Source organism: Salvelinus alpinus, chromosome 1, assembly GCF_045679555.1.
Source record: "Salvelinus alpinus chromosome 1, SLU_Salpinus.1, whole genome shotgun sequence".
Lineage (NCBI taxonomy): Eukaryota > Metazoa > Chordata > Actinopteri > Salmoniformes > Salmonidae > Salvelinus > Salvelinus alpinus.
The window spans coordinates 99281710-99309230 of NC_092086.1; the positions used below are offsets into that span (position 1 = coordinate 99281710).

At 42.0% G+C, this 27521-nt stretch overlaps 1 protein-coding gene across 1 annotated transcript in view; it reads left to right on the forward strand.

Annotated features, from left to right (window-relative positions):
- LOC139536471 (reticulon-4 receptor-like) overlaps positions 1 to 21783 on the forward strand; it is a 62879-nt gene extending 41096 nt beyond the window's left edge. The window contains exon 2 of the mRNA XM_071337026.1: positions 18887 to 21783. Coding sequence (XP_071193127.1) covers positions 18887 to 20277 — 1391 coding nt within the window. The 3' untranslated portion in view covers positions 20278 to 21783. The remainder of the gene's footprint in view (positions 1 to 18886) is intronic.
- Positions 21784 to 27521: the final 5738 nt, after the last annotated feature.

Below are 27521 nucleotides of genomic sequence, written 5' to 3' on the forward strand. Positions count from 1 at the left end.
AAGATGAAAGGAAAGGAGGGGGAGGGCAGATGATAGATGCAAGGACACTCAGAGTGGGAAGGTAGAGGAGACTTATGGAGGTAAGAAACCGAGGGTGGGATGGTAGAGGGATGGAGAGAAGCAGAGAGAAATGGAGAGTGTGAGATGCTTATCAAGTTGTCGTTGCTGATTCATAGACGCTTGGCAATGTACAGCTTAAATTCAATCTGCCAATGTACATAAAATATTTTATACAGACAGAGTTTATTCATATCTGAATATAATGTTGTTTGATCAGTAGAATTTAACGATCTAACACAATTATTAATATTTGTGTGTGTATGCATTGAGTGTACAAAACATTAGGAACACCTTCCTAATATTGAGTTGCACCCCCTTTTGCCCTCAATTCGTCGGGGCATGGACTCTACAAGGCGTTCCACAGAGATGCTGGCCCATGTTGACTCCAATGCTTTCCACAGTTGTGTCAAGTTGGCTGGATGTCCTTTGGGTGGCATTCTTGATACACACGGATTGAAGTGGATATAACAGGTGTGGTTCACCTGGTCAGTCTGTCATGGAAAGAGCAGGTGTTCCTAATGTTTCGTACATGTTTGTGTACACTCAGTGTATGTGACATACAAATCCCACAATATATTTGAATAGGCTAAGCCACATAATAATAATATGGAAGAACTATGGAAGATATGCAGGGTTTTTATGAGGGCCGTTAAGATGCAACGTCACATCTGTGTGAAATCACTTTCATCCTTTTTTCTCTGCTGTATGGCATCTTTCTCTGTAACTTTTTTTATTTGTGTATTTATGCAAGGCATACATAGCAGGAACCTACTCCCTGTTCACCCATGAATGCGTGGCTATGCATGTCTCCAACTCAATCATCAAGTTTGCTGACGACACAACAGCAGTAGGCCTGATTACCAACAACCACGAGACAGAAGAACAATTGCTTGTTCTGATATTAGTATTATTATTATTTCGTATTTTTTATTGCTAGGTATTACCGCACTGTTGGAACTAAAAATACGCATTTCGCTGCACCTGCGATAACATCTGCAAATCTGTGTACGCAACCAATAAACTTTGATTTTGGATGGATTCAAAAGGCACGCTAACATGTTAACTTCAGATCCACATTTCTTGGAAAACATAGCTGCATAATAGATGCAATGTGAGACTATTTGCAGTGAAGGTGGAGACTGGTGATTTATGACTCAACCCTTCAGCCTCCATGAAGAAAATATACATTGTGAGCTTTGTTCTATTATCAATGGGAGGATGGAAGCTGAGACAATAGGTTTGGCTGACATGGGACCCAATAGAATCAGACTCGCTTTGAAGTTTTCATGAAATACATGCTGTAGCATGCATACCCTTGTTACCCATTGTCAAATAAAATCGTGAAATGTTTTTGGGCATTGTGAAAATACCAATTGGGCTACTCTCACAGATATTTGAACATTGGAGTGTACCCATGGAAAATATCCAAAATAGGATGAATTCAAGGCAGCACCTCATTTGAACAAACAAAAAGCAGGTTGAGCTTACATAATCATAGGCTTCATTCCAAATGGAACATATGAGTGTAGGCACGGGAGTCACAAGTAGATCCTTCCAGATTTCGTAAGAAAACAAGTGTGTGCACTGACACTATTGTAAACAAAGCTTTTTCCATAAATATTGCTACGGCAGGTTTTATGGTTTTAGGCAGCTGATTAATAGGCACAGTATTCATAGCCAGTATTCGAGTACCACCAGGCTGTGGTGGGGATCAGAGAGCAGGCTCTGTTCTCCAGCTGCAGGCATGTTTACCCCCTTCAGTACAGCAGTACCAAGGCAGCTCAGACTGTCTGTGACAGGCAGGAGGACCGTGGGCTCAGCCTCTCCTACTCCTCTCTGTGACCGCCTGAACAGTGGAGGTAGGCAGCAGATAGGTGCCCTTACAGCTGTGCGATCCTCCACCTTCGCAGCTGCCGCCTGTCGAACACAGACACTTATCAAATCACCGCCGACGCTGCCTTCGGCTTACTCAACACCCCCTACCCCTTTCTTCAGGGCCATGTCGAGTGAGGTACACAAACTAATTTCATGTCCGCTTGCATTTCGGTTGTTGTTCAGCAGCGGTGAGATAAGAGGATGAGAAAAGGGGAAGGGAACAACACCAAGAGTGATGGCTGTCTGGGCTGGCCAGCAAAGGAGCTGTGCTGTGCTGTGGAGAGCAAGGCAGGGCTTAGACTGGACAGCCCTCTAAATGAAAAGGTGATGGATCAATAAAAGGCTGTGGCTGAGAAGTGTCCTATCAGCTGAGCAATGAGAAGCTCCAGAGAGCGTTGTGCGATGATCTAGAGGTGGAGAGCGCCAGGGTTCAGTGGCCTCGTGCCTTATCGCTACTATTTACTGCAGAATCTATTTTCCACCACAGGGCTTAGTGCACCCAGGAGCACCCGAACAAGAGCAGCTTGTTAATAATGCAGCACCTTTTCCCCCTCCATAGGATGTTCAGCACAACATGGGCCCCACAACACAGGCTTGTACGTATAAAGAAAACCTTTAAGGGCACAGTCAAACTTTTCTGGATTTCTTTGTGATGGATTGGGGCCCCCCTCTCTCTCTTGCATGTCGGTGCAAATGTAATCCCCCCAAAAATGTTGTTTTAGCTTTTTTCTGTTGACGTGCACTTCAGTCAGGTAAAACAATTTCACACTGTTTCGTGACACGTTAAAGAGGATAAAAAAATACCAGTCTGTCAAGAATGTAGATGACGCACAACGATACACCTATGTCTATGCACACAGTCTATGCACACTGATGCACTTCACACCTTTAATTAATTTGGGATAATCTTGCAGTATATTTTTTAGCATAGTCTGTGACTGAGTGATGTTCTGCACCTGCCTGCAATTTGACTTAAACAAGGACATATTGTTGTTACAATATGCTGCCCGCTCTGCAATTACTGTATAGTTAATATCTGGAGATTGTCATATTGTTTATAAACCCCCCTGCCACCAACTCGGTAGCACCCATGCTTTCATTTGCTGTTTACCAGATGTTGGTTGTCATCATTTGACAGGGTTTTGTCTTAGTGTTCTGCAAATCAGGGCTTTCGACTAAAGTATATTTATATTTAAGCAATAAGGCACAAGAGGCAGTGCTGTATCATGAATTCAGTCAAAAGTAAATGGCGTTGTTCTGCCCGACACGATAGCGAACGGCCAGTCAACCCATTTACCTGTAACTGTATTCATGATACAGCACTGACTCGCGTTTCTTATTGCTTTAATAAAACGGTTACCAACATATTAAAATAACAATGAATAACATATTTTCATTAACTTTATTTTGATAAGTAAATTCATACAATTTCATTATTACACCAGAAAATATAGTCTGGACAAAAATCTGGTTGTTAGATCTTTTGGTCATGTTATTACAGATGCGATCCACTCGTAAATTATTTTTGCAAAGAAATTGGACGTCTGTTCTAAACAATATGGTTGCTATGAAGGCTGGATAACGTTCTTGTCACTTGCTAGCTATAGCCAACTATAGCTAACTCAATCATGTCAAACATTGCACCTGGAATGACAGTACACTAGCTGCATTTTCGTTTGTTTTTTTCTATTGGGCATTTACTTGGATATTTCCATGAGAATGACGTTGATGCGTGATTTCGCTTGTCTCAGAAATAATTGTCTCGTCTAGTCTAGTCTAGTCTAGGCATCATTCACTCTCTATGTCTAGACTTGGCAGTTCATTTAGCTTTTGTATTCTGATTGTGAACACGTCATGAGTCTACAGCTACATTTAAATGTGTCTACCATGTCCACATTAACCCATTTTTCATAGCGAATTAAGAAGCAATGTCAATGTAACCTGTAGCGACATAAAACAAATTTAAAAAAAGTGTTTGCCATCCCAAAAAATATTATTAACAAAGAATTTGCATATGTCGCAAAACAAAATAGAATTGTTCCTTATTATATTCGCCAGATCATTTTCCATCAATGGATTTAATTTCTTTGACTGATAGTGATTGTAAATAAATATTTCTTGTTTTTTTGCATTTGCATAGCTATGGATAAATCGGTCAGGAAAGAGTGATTAAAGTTGGACAGAGGATCTCGAAAACTCTGCCCAAGGAACACTAGGACAAAAAAAAAAAACGCATGATATTTTCTGGCAATTGTGCAAAAGTTATACACACCGTTATAAATGGATAATGCAATAGTTAGGCCAATTTGCGTGATTGACTTGTAATTTCAATAGGCCTAGGCTATTTCAATAGGCCCTATCCCCTTTCCCTTCCCAATTGATAACTTCTCATTTAAACTAAACTTGGCCATTCATAATTGCATAATAACAGAAAGCTACAGCAATAAACTGAATTTATAGGCTATTTATTAATTCTGTTTACCAGCTCCAAATCAAATGCAAGCTACAGTAGCCTACAATAGCATAGAAATGTACACTGAACAAAAATATAAACACAACATGTAAAGTGTTGGTCCCATGTTTCATGAGCTGAAAAAAAAAATCCCTGACATTTTCCATATGCACAAAATAATTATTTCTCTCAGATGTTGTGCACAAATTTGTTTACATTCCTATTAGTGAGCATTTATCCTTTGCCAATATAGGCCATCCACCTGACAGGTGTGGCATATCAAGAAGCTGATTAAACAGCATGATCATTACACAGGTTCACCTTGTGCTGAGGAGTATTTCTGTATGTAATAAAGCCATTTGTGGGGGAAAACTCATTCTGATTGGCTGGGCCTGGCTCCCCATTGGGTGGGCCTATGCCCTCCCAGGTCCACCCATGGCTGCACCCCTGCCCTAAGCCATATTAGGGCCTAATGAATTTATTTAAATTGACTGATTTCCTAATAACTCAAGAAAATCTTTGAAATTGTTGCATGTTGCGTTTATATTTTTGTTCACTATGTACTCAGCAAAAAAAGAAACGTCCCTGTCATTCAAAGATCATTCGTAAAAATCCAAATAACTTCACAGATCTTCATAGTTAAGAGTTTAAACACTATTTCCCATGCTAGTTCAATTAACCATAAACAATTAATGAACATAAACCTGTGGAACGGTCGTTAAGACACTAACAGCTTACAGACGGTTGGAAATTAAGGTCACAGTTATGAAAACTTAGGACACTAAAGAGGCCTTTCTACTGACTCTAAAAAAACACAAAATGAAAGATGCCCAGGGTCCCTGCTCATCTGCATGAACGTGCCTTGGGCATGCTGCAAGGAGGCATGAGGACTGCAGATGTGGCCAGGGCAATAAATTGCAATGTCCGTACTGTGACAGCGCAACAGGGAGACAGGATAGACAGCTGATCATCCTCGCAGTGGCAGACCACGTGTGACAACACCTGCACAGGATCGGTACATCCGAACATCACACCTGCAGGACAGGTACAGGATGGAAACAAGAACTGCCCGAGTTACACCAGGAACGCACAATCCCTCCATCAGTGCTCAGACGGTCCGCAATAGGCTTAGAGAGGCTGGACTTAGGTCTTGTAGGCCTGTTGTAAGGCAGGTCCTCACCAGACATCATCGGCAACAACGTTGCCTATGGGCACAAACCCACCATCGCTGGACCAGACAGGACTGGCAAAAGTGCTCTTCACTGACGAGTCGTGGTTTTGTCTCACCGGGGGTGATGGTCGGGTTTGAGTTTACCGTAGAAGGAATGAGCGTTACACCGAGGCCTGTACTCTGGAGCAGGATAAATTTGGAGGTGGAGGGTCCGTCATGGTCTGCGGCGGTGTGTCACAGCATCATCGGACTGAGCTTGTTGTCATTGCAGGCAATCTCAACGCTGTGCGTTACAGGGAAGACATTCTCCTCCCTCATGTGATACCCTTCCTGCAGGCTCATCCTGACATGACCCTCTAGCATGACAATGCCACCAGCCATACTGCTCGGTCTGTGATTTCCTGCAAGACCGGTATGTCAGTGTTCTGTCATGGCCAGCGAAGAGCCCGGATCTCAATCCCATTGAGCACGTCTGGGACCTGTTGGATCAGAGGGTGAGGGCTAGGGCCATTCCCCCCAGAAATGTCTGGGAACTTGCAGGTGCCTTGGTGGAAAAGTGGGGTAATATCTCACAACAAGAACTGGCAAATCTGGTGCAGTCCATGAGGAAGAGATGCACTTCAGTACTTAATGCAGCTGGTGGCCACACCAGATACTGACTGTCACTTTTGATTTTGACCCCCCCTTTGTTCAGGGACACATTATTAAATTTCTGTTAGTCACATGTCTGTGGAACTTGTTCAGTTTATGTCTCATGTCCTCACAAATATTTATACATGTTAATTTTGCTGAAAGTAAACACAGTTGAGAGTGAGAGGATGTTTCCTTTCTTGCTGAGTTTATACGTGATGGCCATCAGATGCAAATGTATCATTCTCCACATATCAGTTTCCTGTAACTTTTCTACATAACAGAAGAACGCAAGGGAGCTCCATAACTTCCATTTCAAATGTCCTTTCGCCCAGTGCTCGAGACCCAACAACTGAGCATGCATAAATCCTTAACTCTCTTGATTCGGTTTCTCAAAAGCAAAGTTTACATTAAAATGGAGTTAAAACCACTTCTTATAAGCAGATTTATCTTATGTGCTCTAGTGCGCCTAAAGTTGATTTAAGCAGTTTTCCAGTACGTTTGTCGTCGTTATTTCTTGATGCGCATTAGTTCTAGCACATGAATATTTTTTTATGGAAAAGGGTTATAGACGTGGTAAAGAGGTCAATCGAACTCAACCAAAACAATGGAATTAACATATTTAGGCTATTGTTTATATGTGTATTTCACATTATGTTGAGATACAAATCTGAGTATAATGCTTGTATGGCTGTCAACCCCAACACATATTCATGTCATCGTTACCAATCAACTGCATTACAGTTAAAAAAGACTTTGACTACCGATTTCTGAATGCTAGCTATGCTAACCAGTTTATACGAACTGGAGTTAGCATTTAGCAGTCACTTCTTCTAAATCTTAAAAGGGACCGCTTATGTAAATCTTGTGCAGTGAAAACAGCCAAATATATCCAAATCGGACTTAAGTAACCACATTGTGGGCTTTTTACAATAAATCAATCATAACGGATTTAAGCAATATCCACTTAGTTAGATCAGACTTGATGAATGTGCTCCAATCTGGTTGATGGAACAGTCTGCGTTTCATTGACTCTTTTAGTGCATTTATAGTGTCCGGATTCCCTTTTCCCACACTATATTATAATACCAGTATGCATTCTGCAAATGGTGGAACAGGCTAAATTTGATAATAACACAACAACTTGATGGCACTAGCCAACTACTGTAGCTAACTAGCCAGCTAACCTCTGTAACTAGCCAGCAAGCTAGCTAGTAAAGTTAAGGGTATTGCGAACAGGTTAGCATATCTCCAGCCCCCCCAAAAATGCTTTCCTAATAAGCTAGCTGGCTAGCATTTATAAAGCCAGCAAACACGTTCCTCACACGCTAGGAAGGTATTTCCTCCAACTTTTAATGAAAAGATGTGCCTCTCGCTCCCAAAACACAAGATTTGTGCTGATGAAGTGGCCCACTCTATGCGCTTTCAGGTGGCCTGATTGCATCCAGACTGAGAAGAAATCCACACACAATGCGCCCCTGACCACCTCCTGAAGTAGTATGCCAGATCTGAACACAATCTGACCACAATGCGACTTTTGTGTGTCTTGACCTGTCATGACCTTCAATGCGATCTTCGTATTCTGATAGCAGCAACCGCATGTAAGTGTTAAGTGTATACACAGCCTCTAGTGGTACAGAGATCAAAACTCAAAAGTGAAACATTGTTTCCGAGGTCGCCCACATGAATACTATGGTATGCTTAAGCAATAAGGCCCGAGGGGGTGTGGTATATGGCCAATATACCACGGCTAAGGGCTGTTCCTTTGCACAAGTGCCTGGATACAGCCCTTGGCCATGGTATTTTGGCAATATACCACAAAAACCTGAAGTGCATTATTTATATTACAGTGCATTCGGAAAGTATTCAGACCCCTTGACTTTTTCCACATTTTATTGCGATACAGCCTTATTATAAAATGTATTAAATACATGTTTTTCCTTATAAATCTACACAAAATACCCCATAATAAATGTTTTGCAAATGTATTAAAAATAAAAATACTTATTTACATAAGTATTCAGACCTTTTGCTATGAGACTCGAAATTGAGCTCAGGTGCATTCTGTTTCCATTGATCATCCTTGAGATGTTTCTACAATTTGATTGGAGCCCATCTGTGGTAAATTCAATTGATTGGACATGATTTGGAAAGGCACCCACCTGTCTATATAATGTCCCATGGTTGGCAGTGCATGTCAGAGCAAAAATCAAGCCATGAAGTTGAAGGAATTGTCCGTAGAGCTCCGAGACAGGATTGTGTTGAGGCACAGATCTGGGGAAGGAAGAAACTGATGGTCATGCTGACAGCATTTCAGAGTTGCTCTGTGGAGATGGGAGAACCTTCCAGAAGGACAACCATCTCTGCAGCACTCTACCAATCAGGCCTTTATGGTAGAGTAGTCAGACAGAAGCCATTCCTCAGTAAAAGGCACATGACAGCCCACTTGGAGTTTGCAAAGGTCACCTAAAGGACTCTGACAATGAGAAACAAGATTCTCTGATCTGATGAAACCAAGATTGAACTCTTTGGCCTGAATGCCAAGCGTCACGTCTAGAGGAAACCTGGCACCATCTCTACTGTGAAGCATGGTGGTGGCAGCATCATGCTGTGGGGATTTTGTTCAGCGGCAGGGACTGGGAGACTAGTCAGGATCGAGGGAAAGATGAATGGAGCAAAGTACAGAGATCCTTGATGAAAACCTGCTCCAGAGCGCTCAGGACCTCAGACTGGGGGTGAAGGTTCACCTTCCAACAGGACAACGGCCCTAAGCACATAGCCAAGACAACGCAGGAGTGGCTTCAGGACAAGTCTCTGAATGTACTTGAGTGGCCCAGCCAGAGCCCGGAGTTGAACCCAATCAAACTTCTCTAGAGAGACCTGAAAATAGCTGTGCAGCGACACTCCCTATCCAACCTGACAGAGCTTTTGAGGATCTGAAGAGAAGAATGAGAGAAACTCCCCAAATACAGGTGTGCCAAGCTTGTAGCCTCATACCCAAGAAGACTTGAGGCTGTAATCGCAGCTAAAGATGCTTTTAACAAAGTACTAAGGGGTCTGAATATTTATACAAATGTGATTTAAAAAAAAAAAATTATATGTAAATGTGCAAACATGTGTAAAAACCTTTTTTTGCTTTGTTATTATGGGGTATTTTGTGTAGATTGATGAGGGGAAAAAAACAATTTAATCAATTTTAGAATAAGGCTGTAACGTAACAAAATGTGGAAAATGTCAAGGGGTCTGATTACTTTCCGAATGCACTGTATAAACTGGTCACCAACATAATTAGAGCAGTAAAAATACATGTTTTGTGATACATGTGGTATACGGTCGGATGTACCATGGCTTTCAGTCAATCAGCATTCAGGGCTCGAACCACCCAGTTTATAATATGGTTTAAATACTGTAGTATTCACTGTAGTGTTTTTGCGGACATTACTTTAGTATTTAGGCCTACTATAGTATTTAGTGTAGTATATTGTAGTATACTGTAGTATTTACAGTTAACAATAGTATAAATACTGTAGTAAAATAACTGTAGTATATATTATTCTATAGTAATTAATATACTGTTTTTGCAGATTGTAGTGTACTGTAGTATTTACTGTCATGTTTTTGCGGACATTACTAAACGGTAGTATTTATTGTAGTGTTTTGCAGACTCTATTATACTGTAGTATTTACTATAGTGTTTTGGTATTATTATATTTGACATTGAAGCAGAGCCTGTTTCCTTGATGGAACCTACTAGAGAAATACTAAAAGAGCACATTTTCCATAAGCAGTAGGTAGGTAGGTAGGTCTGAACAGATAGTTCAGCGCTTATGCTCTTTCATATTATCTGTAGGGAACACAATATATCATCTATACTTGGCATGTAGGTTTCTCACTTATGCGGGGTACAAACTGTGATATGGGGGAGGGGAATGGGCAGGGTATATGCAAATTAGATACTGTAGTATTTACTACAGTGTTTTTTTGCACATAATACTGTAGTGTTCACTATAGTATTCTACTGTGAATAGAGTTTCCATCATGATCGAGGGATAGTACAGTGTGTAGTATAGTATTCTACGGTATATTACAGTTTACTATAGGTAGACAGCTCGCCCAATTAGCAACCAGGATCTAAACAACCAGTTTTAAAATGGAATTGAAAGTTTTAAGTTCATTCTAGCTGATTTGTATGATTGAATAAAGGTGAAAAAATTTGTTATCAACTCTGAAACGTATTTTTCTCTGAAAAACTCTGAAAAACGTATTTTTCTTAAATACTGATACCGTATGCTTGGGTGTCGAGTTGACTTTATGTATATTTACTGCAAACACTTCTTCCTGAGCTGATCTCAATGCTTTGCAGTTTTAATGACTTGTTGTGACTGTCTGTACTGTGGTGTCCTGTCTAGCAAGCATCAGCTTTTTCTTCTTGCCTGGCTCAGTGCTGAAAGATATGCTTTTTTTCTCCCTCTGAAAAGAACCAGCGGAATTGCTGCCAACTATAATAGCCATAGACTCCCAAGCTGTTCAGAAACAATGGGGGTCCTGAAAATCTTTATACCAATAATAAAGTAAACCCCGTTAAGACATTTGTTGATGAGTTTCTGTGAATGTACTGTAAATACATGTACAGTATGTCAATACCTACCAACATCTTTATGAGTGCATTGTACAATTTCAGGTTTCGTTTTAGTGTCGGAAAATGCACACGTGCTGTTTTCACAGTGAGTAAATACGCTACGTGGCGGCAGTTCATTTGGGAGTCACCTCTCAGTGCCTGAAATGATGATGGCTTCATTTACAGGATAATTACTGTAACTGTGGGGACCTTTACGATAGAGAACATAATGGTGAAGCTGTGAGCATCTCTTCTGAGAGGTCTCCTAGTCCCAAAGCTGGCACCTGTGCCAGAGGAATATTTAACTTAGATGACTAAGGCCTGCCTCTATCACACTGAGGACCGATGGGCAATGCCAACATCCCAAAACACGTTGGGCAATGTTGATGAAATAACTGTCTGGTTGGAATGGCTCTAAAAAAATCCTAGAATACAAATATATTATATTGTGTTAATTAATAATGGCGCCAGAGGGGATGGCTGCCGTTTTACCGTCTCCTAACCAACTGGGCTATTTTGTGTGTTTTTTCGCATTTTCGCATTTCGTAACTTCTTTTGTACATAATGTTGCTGCTACCGTCTCTTATGACCGAAAATAACTTCTGGATATCAGAACAGCATTTACTCACTTCGAACTGGACGAAGATTCTTTCTTTAATGAGTCCGACGCGAAGGATATACTGCTTCTCCGAGACCAGGCCCAAATCCCTGTCATTCGCGTGAAGAAAAGACAGAAATACAGGGGGTGGAGATCGGGGTGCCTTGTGAGAATTCGTTGGCGAGTGGGTAAACCGCCTCTACCATCCGTTCTATTGGCCAACGTGCAATTGCTGGAGAATAAACTGGATGATCTCTGTTCAAGACTATCCTAACAACGGGACATTAAAAACTGTAATATATTAGGTTTCACCGAGTCGTGGCTAAACGATGACACAGATAATATACAGTTGGCTGGGATTTCTGTGTATCGGCAGGATAGAACAGCTACGTCTGGTAAGACGAGGGGTGGGTATGTGTGTCTTTTTGTCAATAACAGCTGGTGCGCGATGTCTAATATTAAGGAAGTCTCAAGGTATTGCTCGCCTGAGGTTCAGTACCTCATGATAAGCTGTAGACCACACTATCTACCATGAGAGTTTTCATCTATATTTTTCATAGCCGTCTATTTATCACCACAAACCGATGCTGGCACTAAGAACAAGCTGTATAAGGCCATAAGCAAACAAGAAATTGCTCATCCAGAAGTGGCACCCCTAGTGGCGAGGGACTTTAATGCAGGCACATTTAAATCAGTTTTACCTCATTTTTACCAGCATGTCACATGTGCAACCAGAGAAGAAAAAAAACTAGACAATTTTTACTCCACACACAGAGATGCATACAAAACTCTCCCTCGCCCTGCATTTGGCAAATCGAACCATAATTCTGTCCTCCTGATTCCTGCTTACAAACAAACTCTAAAGCAGGAAGTACCAGTGACTCACTCAATACAGAATATGTTCCGGGCTTCATCCAATGGCAATGACCAGTATACCACCTCAATCACAGGCTTCATCAATAAGTGCATCGATGACTTCATCCCCACAATGAGCGTATGTAGATATTCCAACCAGAAGCCATGGATTACAGGCAACATCCGCAACGAGTTAAAGGGTAGAGCTGCCACTTTCAAGGAGCAGGGCACTAATCTGGGCGCTTATAAGATATCCCGCTATGTCCTCAGACGAACCATCAAACAGGCAAAGAGTCAATACATGACTAAGATGGAATCCTACTACACCGGCTCTGACGCTCGTCGGATGTAGCAGGGCTTGCAAACTATTACAGACTACAAATGCATACCCAGCCAAGAGCTGCGCAGTGAGGTGAGCCTACCAGACAAGCTAAATGCCTTTTATGCTCAATTCAAGGCAAGCAACACTGAAGCGTGCATGAGAGCACCAGCTGTTCCGGACGACTGTGATCCCGCTCTCCGTAGCCAATGTGAGCAAGACCTTTAAACAGGTCAACATTCACAAGGCTGCGGGGCCAGGTGGATTACCAGGACGTGTCCTCAGAGCATGAGCGGGCCAGCTGGCAAGTGTCTTCACTGCCATTTTCAACCTCTCCCTAACCGCGTCTGTAATACCTACATGTTTAAAGTAGACCACCATAGTCCCTGTGCCCAAGAAAGCAAAGGTAACTTGCCTAAATGACTACCGCCCCCCATCAGTAGCCATGAAGTGCTTTGAAAGGCTGGTCATGGCTCACAACAACACCATCATCCTGGAAACCCTAGACCCTCTCCAATTTGCATACTGCCCCAACAGATCCACAGATGACGCAATCTCAATCGCATTCCACACGGCTCATTCCCACCTGAACAAAAGGAACACCTTTGTGAGATTGCTGTTCATTGACTACAGCTCAGCGTTCAACACAATAGTGCCCACAAAGCTCATTACTAAGCTAAGGACCCTGGGACTTAACAACTCCCTCTGCAACTGGATCCTGGACTTCCTGACAGGCCACCCTCAGGTGGTAAGGGTAGGCAACAGCACATCTGCCACGCTGATCCTCAACACGGGGGCCCCTCATGGGTGCATGCTTAGTCCCCTCCTGTATATCCTGTTGACCCACGACTGCATGGCCAAGCACGACTCCCAACACCATCATTAAGTTTGCTGACGACACAACAGTGGTAGGCCTTATCTCCGACAACGATGAGACAGCCTATAGGGAGGTGGTCAGAGACCCGGCAGTGTTGTGCCAGGACAACAACCTCTCCTTTAAAGTGAGCAAGACAAAGGAGCTGATCGTGGACTACAGGAAATGGAGGGCCGAACACGCCCCCATTCACAATGTTGGGCTGTGGTGGAGCGGATCGAGAGTTTCAAGTTCCTTGGTGTCCACATCACCAACAAACTATCATGGTCCAAACACACCAAGACAGTCGTGAAGTAGTCACGAGAACACCCTTTCCCCCTCAGGAATTAAAAATGGTCAAAGACTCCAGTCACCCAAGTCATAGACTGTTCTCTCTTCTACCGCACAGCAAGCGATACCAGAGCACCAAGTCTAGGTCCAAAAGGCTCCTTAACAGCTTCTACCCCCAAGCCATAAGACTGCTGAACAATCAATAAAATGGCCACCCAGACTTTTACATTAATCCCCCCCACACCCCCTTTGTTTTTACACTGCTGATACTAGCTGTTTATTATCTATGCATAGTCTCTTTACCCCTACCTACATGTACAAATTATCTCGACTAACCTGTACCCTTGCACATTCTTCTTCTGCACACCCTACCAGTCCAGTGTTTAATTGCTATATTGTAATTACTTCGCCACCATGGCCTATTTATTTCCTTACCTCTCTTATACTACCTTATTTGCACATGCTGTATATAGATTTTTCAACTGTATTATTTATTAATATGTTTGTTTATTCCATGTGTAACTGTGTTGTTGTATGTGTCGCACTGCTTTGCTTTATCTTGGCCAGGTCGCAGTTGCAAATGAGAACTTGTTCTCAACTAGCCTACCTGGTTAAATAAAGGTGAAATAAAAAAATTAAAATAAACATTGACTCAGTACCGGTACCCCCTGTATATAGGCTTGTGTTTTTTTTCAATACATTTTGTACTTTGGTTTATTTAATAAATATTTTCTTAATTCTTGAACTGCATTGTTGGTTAAGGACTTGTAAGTAAGCATTTCATGGTAAGGTCTATACCTGTTTTATTCGGCGCATGTGACAAATACAATTTTATTTTAATTTAAATGAGCCTTATCTATTGTTTTGTTCACAAGCAGAATTCTTTAGTTCTCTCTCTCTTTCATTCGCCTTTTGCTTCTTTGACTTTGGAGTCTTCTGTTATTTACAAGCCACCTGGTTTGAAGATGCTTTGTCTCTACAGAGCCCTATCGCTTCTTCTCTTGCTTTTCAACTGTGCCCTATTAGCACATGCTAACCTAAACTAGGACATGCTTAACACACCGGCCATCCTACAATCTAAGCTTGATGCCCTCAATCTCACACAAATTATCAATGAACCTACCAGGTACAACCCCAAATCCGTAAACACGGGCACCCTCATAGATATCATCCTAACCAACCTGCCCTCCAAATACACCTCTGCTGTCTTCAACCAGGATCTCAGCGATCACTGCCTCATTGCCTGCGTCCGTAATGGGTCTGTGGTCAAACGACCACCCCTCATCACTGTCAAACGCTGCCTAAAACACTTCAGCGAGCAGGTCTTTCTAATCGACCTTGCCCGGGTATCCTGGAATGATATTGATCTCATTCCGTCAGTAGAGGATGCCTGGTTATTCTTTAAAAGTGCCTTCCTCACCATCTTAAATAAGCATACCCCATTCAAAAAATGTAGAACCAGGAACCGATATAGCCCTTTGTTCACTCCTGACCTGACTGCCCTTGACCAGCACAAAAACATCCTGCGGCGTACTGCATTAGCATCGAATAGCCCCCGCGATATGCAACTTGTCAGGGAAGTTAGGAACCAATACACACAGGCAGTTAGGAAAGCAAAGGCTAGCTTTTTCAAACAGAAATTTGCATCTTGTAGCACAAACTCCAAAAAGTTCTGGGACACTGTAAAGTCCATGGAGAATAAGAGCACCTCCTCCCAGCTGCCCACTGCAGTGAGGCTAGGAAATACTCTCACCACCGATTGAGATTTTCAATAAGCATTTTTCTACGGCTGGCCATGCTTTCCACCTGGCTACCCGTACCCCAGTCCACAGCCCTGCACCCCCCACAGCAACTTGCCCAAGCCTCCCCCATTTCTCATTCACCAGAATCCAGATAGCTGATGTTCTGAAAGAGCTGCAAAATCTGGACCCCTACAAATCATACAGGCTAGACAATCTGGACCCTCTCTTTCTAAAATTATCCGCCGAAATTGTTTCAACCCCTATTACTAGCCTGTTCAACCTCTCTTTCCTATCGTCTGAGATCCCCGAAGACTGGAATGCTGCCGCGGTCATCCCCCTCTTCAAAAGGGGGAGACACTCTAGACCCAAACTGCTACAGACCTATATCTATCCTACTCTGCCTTTCTAAGGTCTTCGAAAGCCAAGTTAACAAACAGATCACCGACCATTTCGAATCCCACCGTACCTTCTCCGCTATGCAATCTGGTTTCCCAGCTAGTCATGGGTGCACCTCAGCCACGCTCAAGGTCCTAAACAATATCAACTGCCATCGATAAGAGACAATACTGTGCAGCTGTATTCATCGATCTGGCCAAGGCTTTCGACTCTGTCACTCACCACATTCTTAATGGCAGACTCAACAGCCTTGGTTTCTCAAATGACTGCATCTCCTGGTTCACCAACTACTTCTCAGACAGAGTTCAGTGTGTCAAATCGGAGGGCCTCTGGCAGTCTCTATGGGGGTGCCACAGGGTTCAATCCTCGGGCCGACTCTTTTCTCTGTATACATCAATGATGTTGCTCTTGCTGCTGGTGATTCTCTGATCCACCTCTACGCAGATGACACCATTCTGTATACTTCTGGCCCTTCTTTGGAAACTGTGTTAACTAACCCCCAGACGAGCTTCAATGCCATACAATTCTCCTTCCGTGGCCTCCAACGGCTCTTAAATGCAAGTAAAACTAAATGCATGCTCTTCAACCGATCGCTGCCCACACCATCATCATCCAGCATCACTACTCTGGACGGTTCTGACTTAGAATATGTGGACAACTACAAATACCTAGGTGTCTGGATAGACTGTAAACTCTCCTTCCAGACTCACATTAAGCATCTACAATCCAAAATTAAATCCAGAATCGGCTTCCTATTTCTTAACAAAGCCTCCTTCACTGATGCTGCCAAACATACCCTCGTAAAACTGACTATCCTACCGAACCTTGACTTCAGCGATGTCATTTACAAAATAGCCTCCAACACTCCAACAAAGTTACTGAACCTGGAGACTCATATCTCCCTCACTAGCTTTAAGCAGCAGCTGTCAGAGCAGCTCACAGATCACTGCGCCTGTACATAGCACGTCTGTAAAAAGCCCATCCAACTACCTCATCCTCATACTGTTATTATTATAATTTTTTGTCCTTTGCACCCCAATATCTCTATTTGCACACTCATCTTCAGCACATCTATCACTTCAGTGTTTAATTGCTATATTGTAATTATTTCGCCACTATGGCCTATTCATTGCCTTACCTCCCTTATCCTACCTCATTTGCACACACTGTATATATACTTTTTTTTCTATTGCATTATTGACTGTATGTTTGTTTATTCCATGTGTAACTCTGTGTTGTTGTTTGTGTCGCACTGCTTTGCTTTATCTTGGCCAGGTCGCAGTTGTAAATGAGAACTTGTTCTCAACTAGCCTGGTTAAATAACATGCCTCCATGTTGCCAGTCTGACAGCCTCCGCAAATCTCCCACATTTTAAATTGCTCCAAGGTATTTATTAAAATCATATTACATTTCTCACATTTCTTATTTTCTTCTAATAATAAATTACAATGCACATCAATTGGCAAAAACCTGTAGTCCATATGATATGTTGGTGGGGTGGCATAGTCACAATGTAAGACTTTTCAGCACACAGTTTGTTAATGTTTTTTATGGATATTATGTTTAAGAAAACATATCTGTTTTATCAAATTGAGTTGTCCTTTACTATAAGAGAGCCTTACAGTGTAGTAAATGTAGCAGGAAAGTGCATCCTGCACTGGACACGAGTTCTACTGTAGGCACTCAAGTGATGTCACCACTGATGTGAGAGCCTATGCCAACTTTCCTTTCTCCACCCCATCACTCCAGATAGCATTGAAGCAAGAAAATCCACTCTGAGATCTCTAGCATAGGCCAAGTGGCAAATCCCCGCTATCCTCATATGTGATTTGCTCTGTTAGTCTGGAGCAATTTTTCTCAACCCACTAATGTTTTGTTAATTTGTCAAATAGTCCACCCCCCCACTTCCGCATTCTCTCCCTACAACCCCCCCTCTCTCTTTCCCTCTCTCTCTGGCCTGTGCTTCCAGAACAGGAATCAAAATGAAGTAGTCAAAAGCTATCAAATTTGGTGTGTATTCCAGCCGCTATCCACTTTATATGGTATGCTTTACTCATACAGGGAAATGGGGATTTTTTAATGTGAATTGACTGAGTGAGTCCATCATGAGTGCATTATATCCATTTCGCCTAATAAATTTTGTTTTCTGTAGTAAATAAAAACTCAATTCAAAGACATCATTGCAAATGCCAAGGCGATTATATAGTAGTAAAACAGAGGAAGAGACTGTGATACTGCAGTAGTTGGAGAGCTGAACAGAGATGAAATGTTGAGGCACAGTCAGTGAAAACTAAACCAGGATCTTCTGCTCTGATTAGACTTGCGAAACTGATTTCTTCTAAGGATTGTAAATATCGCCATTTTATAGAGGGTGTTGTGTTCTGCTGCTTCATTCAACAAAATCCCAAAACGTAAAGATCTAAAGATCACTACATTTTAATATGTAAAATCATGAATTCCATGCTTCTACTATTATTGTGTTTTATTTTCCATTGTTTAAATATATTCTAGCTTTTAATAGGTAAATTCGAACTTTGTAAATGTACTGTGAGGTATTTTAAGAGACTGTTTAAATGTTCTACAGTATGTGCTAGATCAGCTTTCCCAAACTTGGTCCTGGGGCCCCCCCTGGGTACACTGCACAGGTGATTCAAATAATCAACCAGGACTGAGTTTGGGAAACCCTATGCTAGAACAAAGTCATACAATATGATTTTAAACATAACCCTAACCTTAACCCTAGCCTTAACCACACTGTTAACCCTAATGCCTAACCCTAACCTTAAATTAGAAACAAAGAACACATTTTTTGGGTTCATACATTTTTACAATATAGCCAATTTTGACTTTGCACCTGGCCTATCTTAAAGGAAATTGCTCAGTTCTGTCTCAAGGACAAGACTCTATTCATGTTGCATGATTTACAGCAGACTGGGTGTTTGGAAGTTAACACAAATGCTTTTCTTCTAAGTCCAGCAGAACCCAGACATATTCTTATTACCCACTTGTGTCTTCCTCTTTTGCAGTTGGCGAACTCTACTTTCTGGTCCTTTGGCTTCAGTCAGTGCCTCGGATGGAAGGTTGGGTGGAGGGCTGCCCAGTGCCATGCATATGCCACAGCGAGCCGCGGCCCACCTTGGCCTGCCAACAGCAGGGCCTCTACTCCATCCCCACAGAGATCCCCATCCACAGCCAGCGCATCTTCCTCCAGAACAACAAGCTTACCGTGGTCCGCTCCACCAGCTTCAGCCCCTGCAGAAACCTCACCGTACTCTGGCTCTACTCCAACAACATCAGCCACATCGAGGCTGGTGCCTTCTACGGCCTAGAGAGGCTGGAGGAGCTGGACATAGGGGACAATGACCTGAGGATCATCAGCCCCACGGCCTTCCGAGGCCTGTCTAGACTGCACACCCTGCACCTGCACAGCTGTGGCTTGTCTGTGCTGCCTGTAGGTGTTTTCAGGGGACTATTTTCCCTGCAGCACCTCTATCTCCAGGACAACAGCTTACTGACTCTCCATGACGATACTTTTCTGGACCTGGCCAACCTGACCTACCTGTTCCTCCACAACAACAAGATAAAGACTGTGACAGATCACATGCTGCGAGGCTTGGTGAGCTTGGACCGCTTGCTGCTGCATCAGAATCGAGTGACCTTCGTCCAGCGCAATTCTTTTCATGACCTGCGCAAGCTGACCACTTTGTTTCTGTTCTTCAATAATCTAACAGTGTTGACAGGGGAGACCATGGACCCACTAGTGTCCCTCCAGTACCTGCGTCTGAATGGGAACCAGTGGATCTGTGACTGCCGGGCCAGGACCCTGTGGGACTGGTTTAAGGGATTTAAAGGGTCTAGCTCAGAGCTTGAGTGCCATGTTCCTGCCAGACTGTCCGGAAAAGACCTGAAACAGCTAAAGAGCCCTGACCTGGAAGGTTGCTATGACAGCTCTGACCATACTTGGATTAGCGTGTTCAGTTCCAAGACACGATCTGGAAAACTCACCACGGAAAGTCCACTTAGGGCTGGTATTCCCAGGTGCTGCCTCTCAGACAAAGACAAGTCGTCCATCATCTCCAGCAAGGGTCTCCCAGATCCCTCCTCCTACAACAGCAGACAAATCACCAACAATCCTCTGAAGGAGAAAGAGAACATCTCCAAAACTAAACTGTTGGAAGCTGACCCCAACAAACCCCAGAACAAACAGAGTTTGAACGATGGGCCAGTGGGAACATTATCTAACAACCTGGACCAGTCCTCAGAGGATCTAAGCCCCTCCAATGACCCTGAAATGAAGAAAAGGTGTGCAAAGGAGAACATGTCAGACCCTCTGTGTCTCAAGTCCCACGGATCTACAATTGGAGCATGGAGGCTTGTCTTTCTGCCTGTGTTTTGGCTATCCTTAGACTTCTGTTAGAAGTTACAATAACAGAGGGATAATATGGGCCAGTGTAAGGCCAGTGCAGGAGGCCCTGCTAAGTGCCAAGGGTGGGAAAGGGGAACAGACCTTTCATTCAAGTAACTGCCAAAATAATGGAAACACTTGACTAAATGAGGGGTACAAAGTATTCTGAAAACAGGGGCTTCCACACAGGTGTGGTTCCTGATTTAATTAGGCAATTAACATCCCGTCATGCTCAAAGGCTCTGCATGATCAATCTGCCATCTGCAGTGGCCGTACAGCATTTACTGTGATATGGCCTCTCCAGAAGTCAGGGCATTGATACTTTTTGCACTTTGTGGTGCAGAGCAGAGCTGTTGTGAAGGAAATTGTCAAGGAAGTGTTTGTGTTTATATAGGACCTCACACCCCCAGCTACTGTCAACCAATCATGTCAATGCAGAGCTATACGGAGAATTACAGAGCCCTCCGCATTGTTACAGAATTTGGGAGGCGCACAGCGATGCTGTACGGAGCTCGATTTGGCCTCCGCAAGCCTCCGCAATTGTGTCACACCCTCCGCACGGAACCTCCGGATTGCATTTATGGAGCAAGCATAAATTGGCTTTTAGGGTCATCTATAAAATGACTGGGCAGGCCATTATTTTGGCCAATAATTTGGCTACCATGGCTATGCCCCCATCCATAGGACATGAGTGGTCACTGAATGGTTTGATGAGCATGAAAATGATGTAAACCATATGCCATGGCAGTCTCAGTCACCAGATCTCAACCCAATTGAACACTTATGGTAGATTCAACAAAACACCAAATAATGGAATTTCTCGTGGAATGGTGTCGCATCCCTCCAATAGAGTTCCAGACACTATAATATATTCCAAGGTGCAATGAAGCTGTTCTGGATAGTGGTGCCCCAACACCCTATTAAGACACTTTATGTCGGTGTTTCCTTTATTTTGTCAGTTACATGTAGATCTGATGATATGAATTTGAAAAGAGAATTGGAAGAGCTAAAAAAAAGACAAATCAACAAATGGATGCCTTTCTACAGTATGTCCATTCCAAATGTATATATGTAATGGATTTGTTCCCAGGTGATACTGTATGTTCTGCCCAGCTATAAAGCACTTATTCTGGGAGGCCCTATCCTCTCTAGGTTTACTCTGCCAATGGTGGTGGTTGTTTATTACAAAGACATTGAAACAGCACAAGCTGTTTAAAACTAAGAATGTTTTGAGGTTTCCTTCATGACAACCCCAAAGATGTGATAGATCGTATTTCTCCATTTATTTTTGTTAATCTTTTTTTAGAGTGAAACATTGATTTAAATGCTATTTTTATGTTTATAAGTGTAAACGTAAGACGAATACTTAATGTTTCTTGTCACGCTGTGGTTATGGGTAGCATTCTCAAAAGAGTACTGTCTATTCGTTCACTGAAGTTGCTGTGTACTATAGATATGCATTTTATTTTACTTGTGTAAAAGTATAAATATATTGCAAATAAAGTATTCTTTTTCTTACATTCGTTACGCTATTTATTCTAGCAAATAAAAAAAAGTATAGTCACCAGCTTGCTTTGTATGAGTAGGAAATATAGCCTCCTACTGTGGGTTCCTGAGTGGCGCAGCAGTATAAGGCACTGCATCTCAGTTTTAGAGGTGTCACTACAGACACCCTGGTTCGAATCCAGGCTGTATCACAACCGGACGCGATTGGGAGTCCCATAGGGCGGCGCACAATTGGCACAGCATTGTCCAGTGTAGGCCGTCATTGTAAATAAGAATTTGTTCTTAACTGACTTGCCTAGTTAAATAAAGGTTTAAAAAAATATTGATTATCAAGTCTGCACAGGGGACAGTCAACATTGCAGATGGTGATTGTCTTGTCTCTGGCAGCTTTGTAACATAATAACACTTTCTATTTAGATAAATACAATGTTTAACCTGCTGAGAGCAAACCACTCATTTTTCTTGATCACACTGGAATGCGTGAATGCAAGATGTAATTATGTCAAAACCCATGAGCGAGACCTGCTGGAAACACATTGACACAGACATAAATCAATGTGGGGTCGCTGATGCACCGCCACCCTGTGAATTCAAGGTCAATCGGAGGGATATTGACAACTTATTAAGTGTAATGATGCATATCTGATTTCATAGAAGGGTATGACTGACTCCATTCATTTAAATGGACTTTCAAATGTATATTTTTAGTCCAATTGTTGCTGGATTTCAAACTAATTTAATCGCACTACTCCCAGTAGTATTAGCCAATATAACAGCAATAACATGATACTTAGTACAGAAAATCTGAATAATGTAACATATTATAGCAATAGATCACTTCAATACCTTACAGTGAAGATTCTTATATTGTTTTACTGAAGGAATTCATTCAGATTTTATCCAGAACAATTAGGGTTAAGTGCCTTGTTCAAGGGCACAGATGGCAACCAGCAACCTTTTGGTTATTGACTCAACACTGTCAACTGCTAGGCTATCTGCCACCCCATAATTAATTTTAGTCCACGCCTGACAGTTTCTATGCTGTATTAAACCTATGGGAACACAGCTACATTATAGGCTTTAGGCATCTGCCAGCACATAGCAAAAAGAGGCAGTAATGTAATGGTAAATGTACCTCCTGCATATGGTTCCTTTCCAAATAGTATCATCTAAGCTATCATTGTCATCATTGCTATCACATTCAGAGGAATATGGTATTTTAGATACCTTCACACATTTCTTGGCATAATGTACAGTAGGTTAAACAGATTAACAAAAAAATGTAGAATATTTTGCAGCCAATATATTTTTCTTAAGGCAAGTCAATCATGCAAACTCAATGAAGGTTAACTTTCTAATAGGAATGAGTTCAAGTGGGCCTTCGCGCTTCAACAAACAAAGGAAAGGAGGGCTGCTCAACAACCATGACAATAATCATGAGAATGGCTTACCAAGAAAAACTTCCAAAAGGACTAATTCAAGGTAAAAATTAGTTGGAGCACTGCTAACTTTAATCCACTGTACAGGATGCGAACAGAAGTACTGACGTTTCCACATCAAGCTGACGTCTTCCGGAGTGACCTGACCATTGCACTTAGCTCCTATTTATAGCCTAGTGGCCCATTGAGGCACAACAATTGTAATTTTTTTAAATGATAATATGTTTCAAGGTAAATGGCAAGTTATAGCACAAAATAATTACATAAATAGTGTGTCTCGTTAATCAACAGGCCATGTAAAAATATACATTGGTGATATTCTGTGAATCCGGATTCAGACACCCAAATATCACCTATGTACAGTATATTTTGACATGGCCAATTGATTAACGAGACACACTATTTTACCTTGAAACATATTATCATTATACTTGTTTTACATTGTTGTTTCACAATGGGCTATTAGGCTATAAATAGGAGCTAAGTGCAATGATCAGGTCACTGAGGAAGACGTCAGTTTGACGTCGAAACGCCAGTCGTCTGTTCGCATCCTGTAGAGTGAAATAAAGTGAGCAAAATAAATCACTCTGCCTTTTTTATCGAGTGTTCCAACTCAATCTTGTCTCATCGCTGCAACTCCCCAACCGGCTCGGAAGGAGAAGGTTGAGTCATGCGTCCTCCTAAACATGACCCGCCAAACCGAGCTTCTTAACACCTGCCCGCTTAATCCTGAAGCCAGCCGCACCAATGTGTCGGAGGAAACACCGTTCAACTGACGGCCGGGGTCAGCCTACAGGCGCCCAGCCCCCACAAGGAGTCGCTAGAGCACGATGAGCCAAGTAAAGCCCCCGGCCAAAACCTTCCCTAATCCGGAGGATGCTGGACCAATTGTGCGCCGCCCTATGGGACTCCCGATCCCGGACAGTTGTGATACAGCCCGGGATCGAACCCAGGTCTGTAGTGATGACTCTAGACCGCTGCGCCACTCGGGAGTCCACTCCAACTACTTTTTACTTCAAATTAGTCCTTTTGGAAGTTGTTCTTGGTAAGCCATTCTCATTTCTAATAGGAATATTTAATCAATTCCATATTTAACCTTAAAAATAATTTTAGATGCCATTCACTAGACCACAGACACATCTTTTTGAGTAAAATAGTTGTTAATGGTTTCAACATATACTTGCAATGATGCATATAACAAACACTAGTAATTGTATCTACATTTTTCTAAATAGATCCCATTTGTATTCCATAAAGCAATTTTAGGAACACATGAATCATTCAGGAACACAAACATTTTCAGGACAGATACTGTAAAGGCCTACGGAAACATGACAGGACCAATAATAGACACATGGATTTTATTGGCATTACTCAAATGGCACCTGCTCGCTAGTTTGTAGTTGCAAACTCTTGAAAAATTACAACAATTCTCTGCTGTACCACTTTCACTTGTTGTTTCGATATCTGCCTTTGATTGGGCAAGAGTCATTGACAGTAGCTAGATGTGAAAATGAATGGAGGTGAAGAGGAACGATGATTACTCCAGCTCATCTGCCTTGGTCAAGTACAATGAGGATTTCACACACACACACAGAAGCTAAACATCCATACGTCCATAATTGTCAATGGTAATGGTTAAGGAACCACAACATGATGACATGCATGTATAAGTGATTTGTTCAGAACCTTGAGGTAGGATCTTAATTTGATCACCCTGTTGGAGCAGAACTTTCTTGCAATGCAAAAAATGTAAAATTTGTTGTGTATTTTAGGTTTTAAGACACTTCTGAAGTTTGTAATTTCCACTTTGAAATTTCAGACTTAATTTTCCCCTTACGAGAAATGTATCAACCCTTACAAAAAAGTCCATTAATTGTAATCCACATTCAATTTCTGTTGCTGCAGGATTGTCATCCTGCTGTGAGAAGCAGAGTCAAATTAAGATAGAGCACCTTCCGGAAGGTCAAGGACACCAGGGATGAATAGGATACTCCCACATAAGTAAGAAATTAAATCCCTATTCGAATAGCTCCAGAAAAACAGAGCACAAGTAAATCCCAAGTGCGTTTTAGCTGCGTTATTCTTTACCATGGCTTTAGCCATAACAACTGTACTGCAATGGCTCAAATAATAATAATTGAACCCCCATTTATGTATGTTGTAAATAAAAGACATCTGATCATTTAAAATGCTTTTCATTGAGGTCAATACAGTACCTCACAAAAAATATTTTATCTACTGTTATTGCTGTTAGTACATTTACAATGTTCTTAAGGTGTGCAAGAGGTCTGACCTCTTTATTGACAAGGTCCTCACTGCAGAGCATGGATGATCTAGTTGGATGTCCCAGCCTAGCCCACCAATCATTGCCATTAGTCAATCATTGCCAACAGTCAAACCTGAACATTAAAGCTGGAATCCTTAATGGTGAAACCACCACATCCATTCCATCTTTAAATAATATTAATGTTCATGGATATAATCATTCACTTCCTGTTTGGTGACATGAATATGGCCTGGCACTGCAGTAAGTGTCATACATATCCAGCTACTGTTAATTGAAATGTATCACCAAGGGCAACACATTCTTCATCCATCTTTAATTCATTCATCGTTAAGGTAGGACACTTGGTCTGAAATGATGATAGGCCATATGAAATATCAAATCAAATCAAGTTTATTTTATATAGCCCTTCGTACATCAGCTAATATCTCGAAGTGCTGTACAGAAACCCAGCCTAAAACCCCAAACAGCAAGCAATGCAGGTGTAGAAGCACGGTGGCTAGGAAAAACTCCCTAGAAAGGCCAAAACCTAGGAAGAAACCTAGAGAGGAACCAGGCTATGAGGGGTGGCCAGTCCTCTTCTGGCTGTGCCGGGTGGAGATTATAACAGAACTATGCCAAGATGTTCAAAATATTCATAAGTGACAAGCATGGTCAAATAATAATCATGAATAATTTTCAGTTGGCTTTTCATAGCCGATCATTAAGAGTTGAAAATAGCAGGTCTGGGACAGGTGGCGGTTCCATAACCGCAGGCAGAACAGTTGAAACTGGAATAGCAGCAAGGCCAGGTGGACTGGGGACAGCAAGGAGTCATCATGCCCGGTAGTCCTGACGTACGGTCCTAGGGCTCAGGTCCTCCGAGAGAGAGAAAGAAAGAGAGAATTTGAGAGAGCCAAATATTGATCATATTGTCCACTGTGGTTGTTGAAAACACATTAGTGTACCGCAAATAATTATTCCAATAATGAGTTAGATGGTATCATTTGTCTATGAAATACAGCATCTCTCTCTTCTGGAGTCTAATTTGCATAGAAGAAGAAACCACAGTGAGTAGGACTATGTACTGTACAGTCTAAGAACCTTTGTGAAACCGAAGTGTATCTACAGTTAGGGCCTGATGGCCATGCCGTCAGATGTTCTGCTCAAACAAGAGCTTTTCAACAATCATGCATTGCTTACATCATAATTATAATTCAGAACATGAAACCTTGCAGAAGTTATCCTGTCTCACTAAGAGAGCCAATTTGTGCCTAGTTTGTTACGTCTTAGTACTACCACTCCAACCTTTCAAGCTGAGGGACTTTTCTCTCTCGTGTGTCTTGTATTGAGTTGAATGGTTTAATGGAATAAAGTGACACGATTAGTCCTGCTCCATAGAGGATCGATTTTTAAACCTGGCTCCTGCATCCATTAATGAAACCTGGCTCCTGCATCCATTAATGAAACCTGGCTCCTGCATCCATTAATGAAACCTGGCTCCTGCATCCATTAATGAAACCTGGCTCCTGCATCCCCATCCATTAATTAATCGTAGTTAGTTAAGAACAAATTCTTATTTTCAATGACGGCCTAGGAACAGTGGGTTAACTGCCTTGTTCAGCAGCAGAACAACAGATTTTTATCTTGTCAGCTTGGGGATTTGATCTTGCAACCTTTCAGTTACTAGTCCAACGCTCTAACCACTAGGCTACCTGCCACCCCATCCAACTCAAGTACTCTCTCTTTGTTATACAGAGAAAACTTAATATAGAAAACATTTTAATAATTTGTTTTAAAGTTATTAAACACGACATATCACTTCATATCTAGCAAGATATACAGTGGGGTCCGACATTATTGACACCCTTGATAAAGATGAGCAATAATGGCTGTATAAAATAATTCACATACTGATTTACATTATATGCAAAAGGGGGGAAATTATATTTGATCATGTTTTTACCATTACCAATAACAGGGGAGGTTAGCATGTCTTGGGGGTATGATCCTTGAGTCTCTAATTTTCCTCACTCATTCACAAT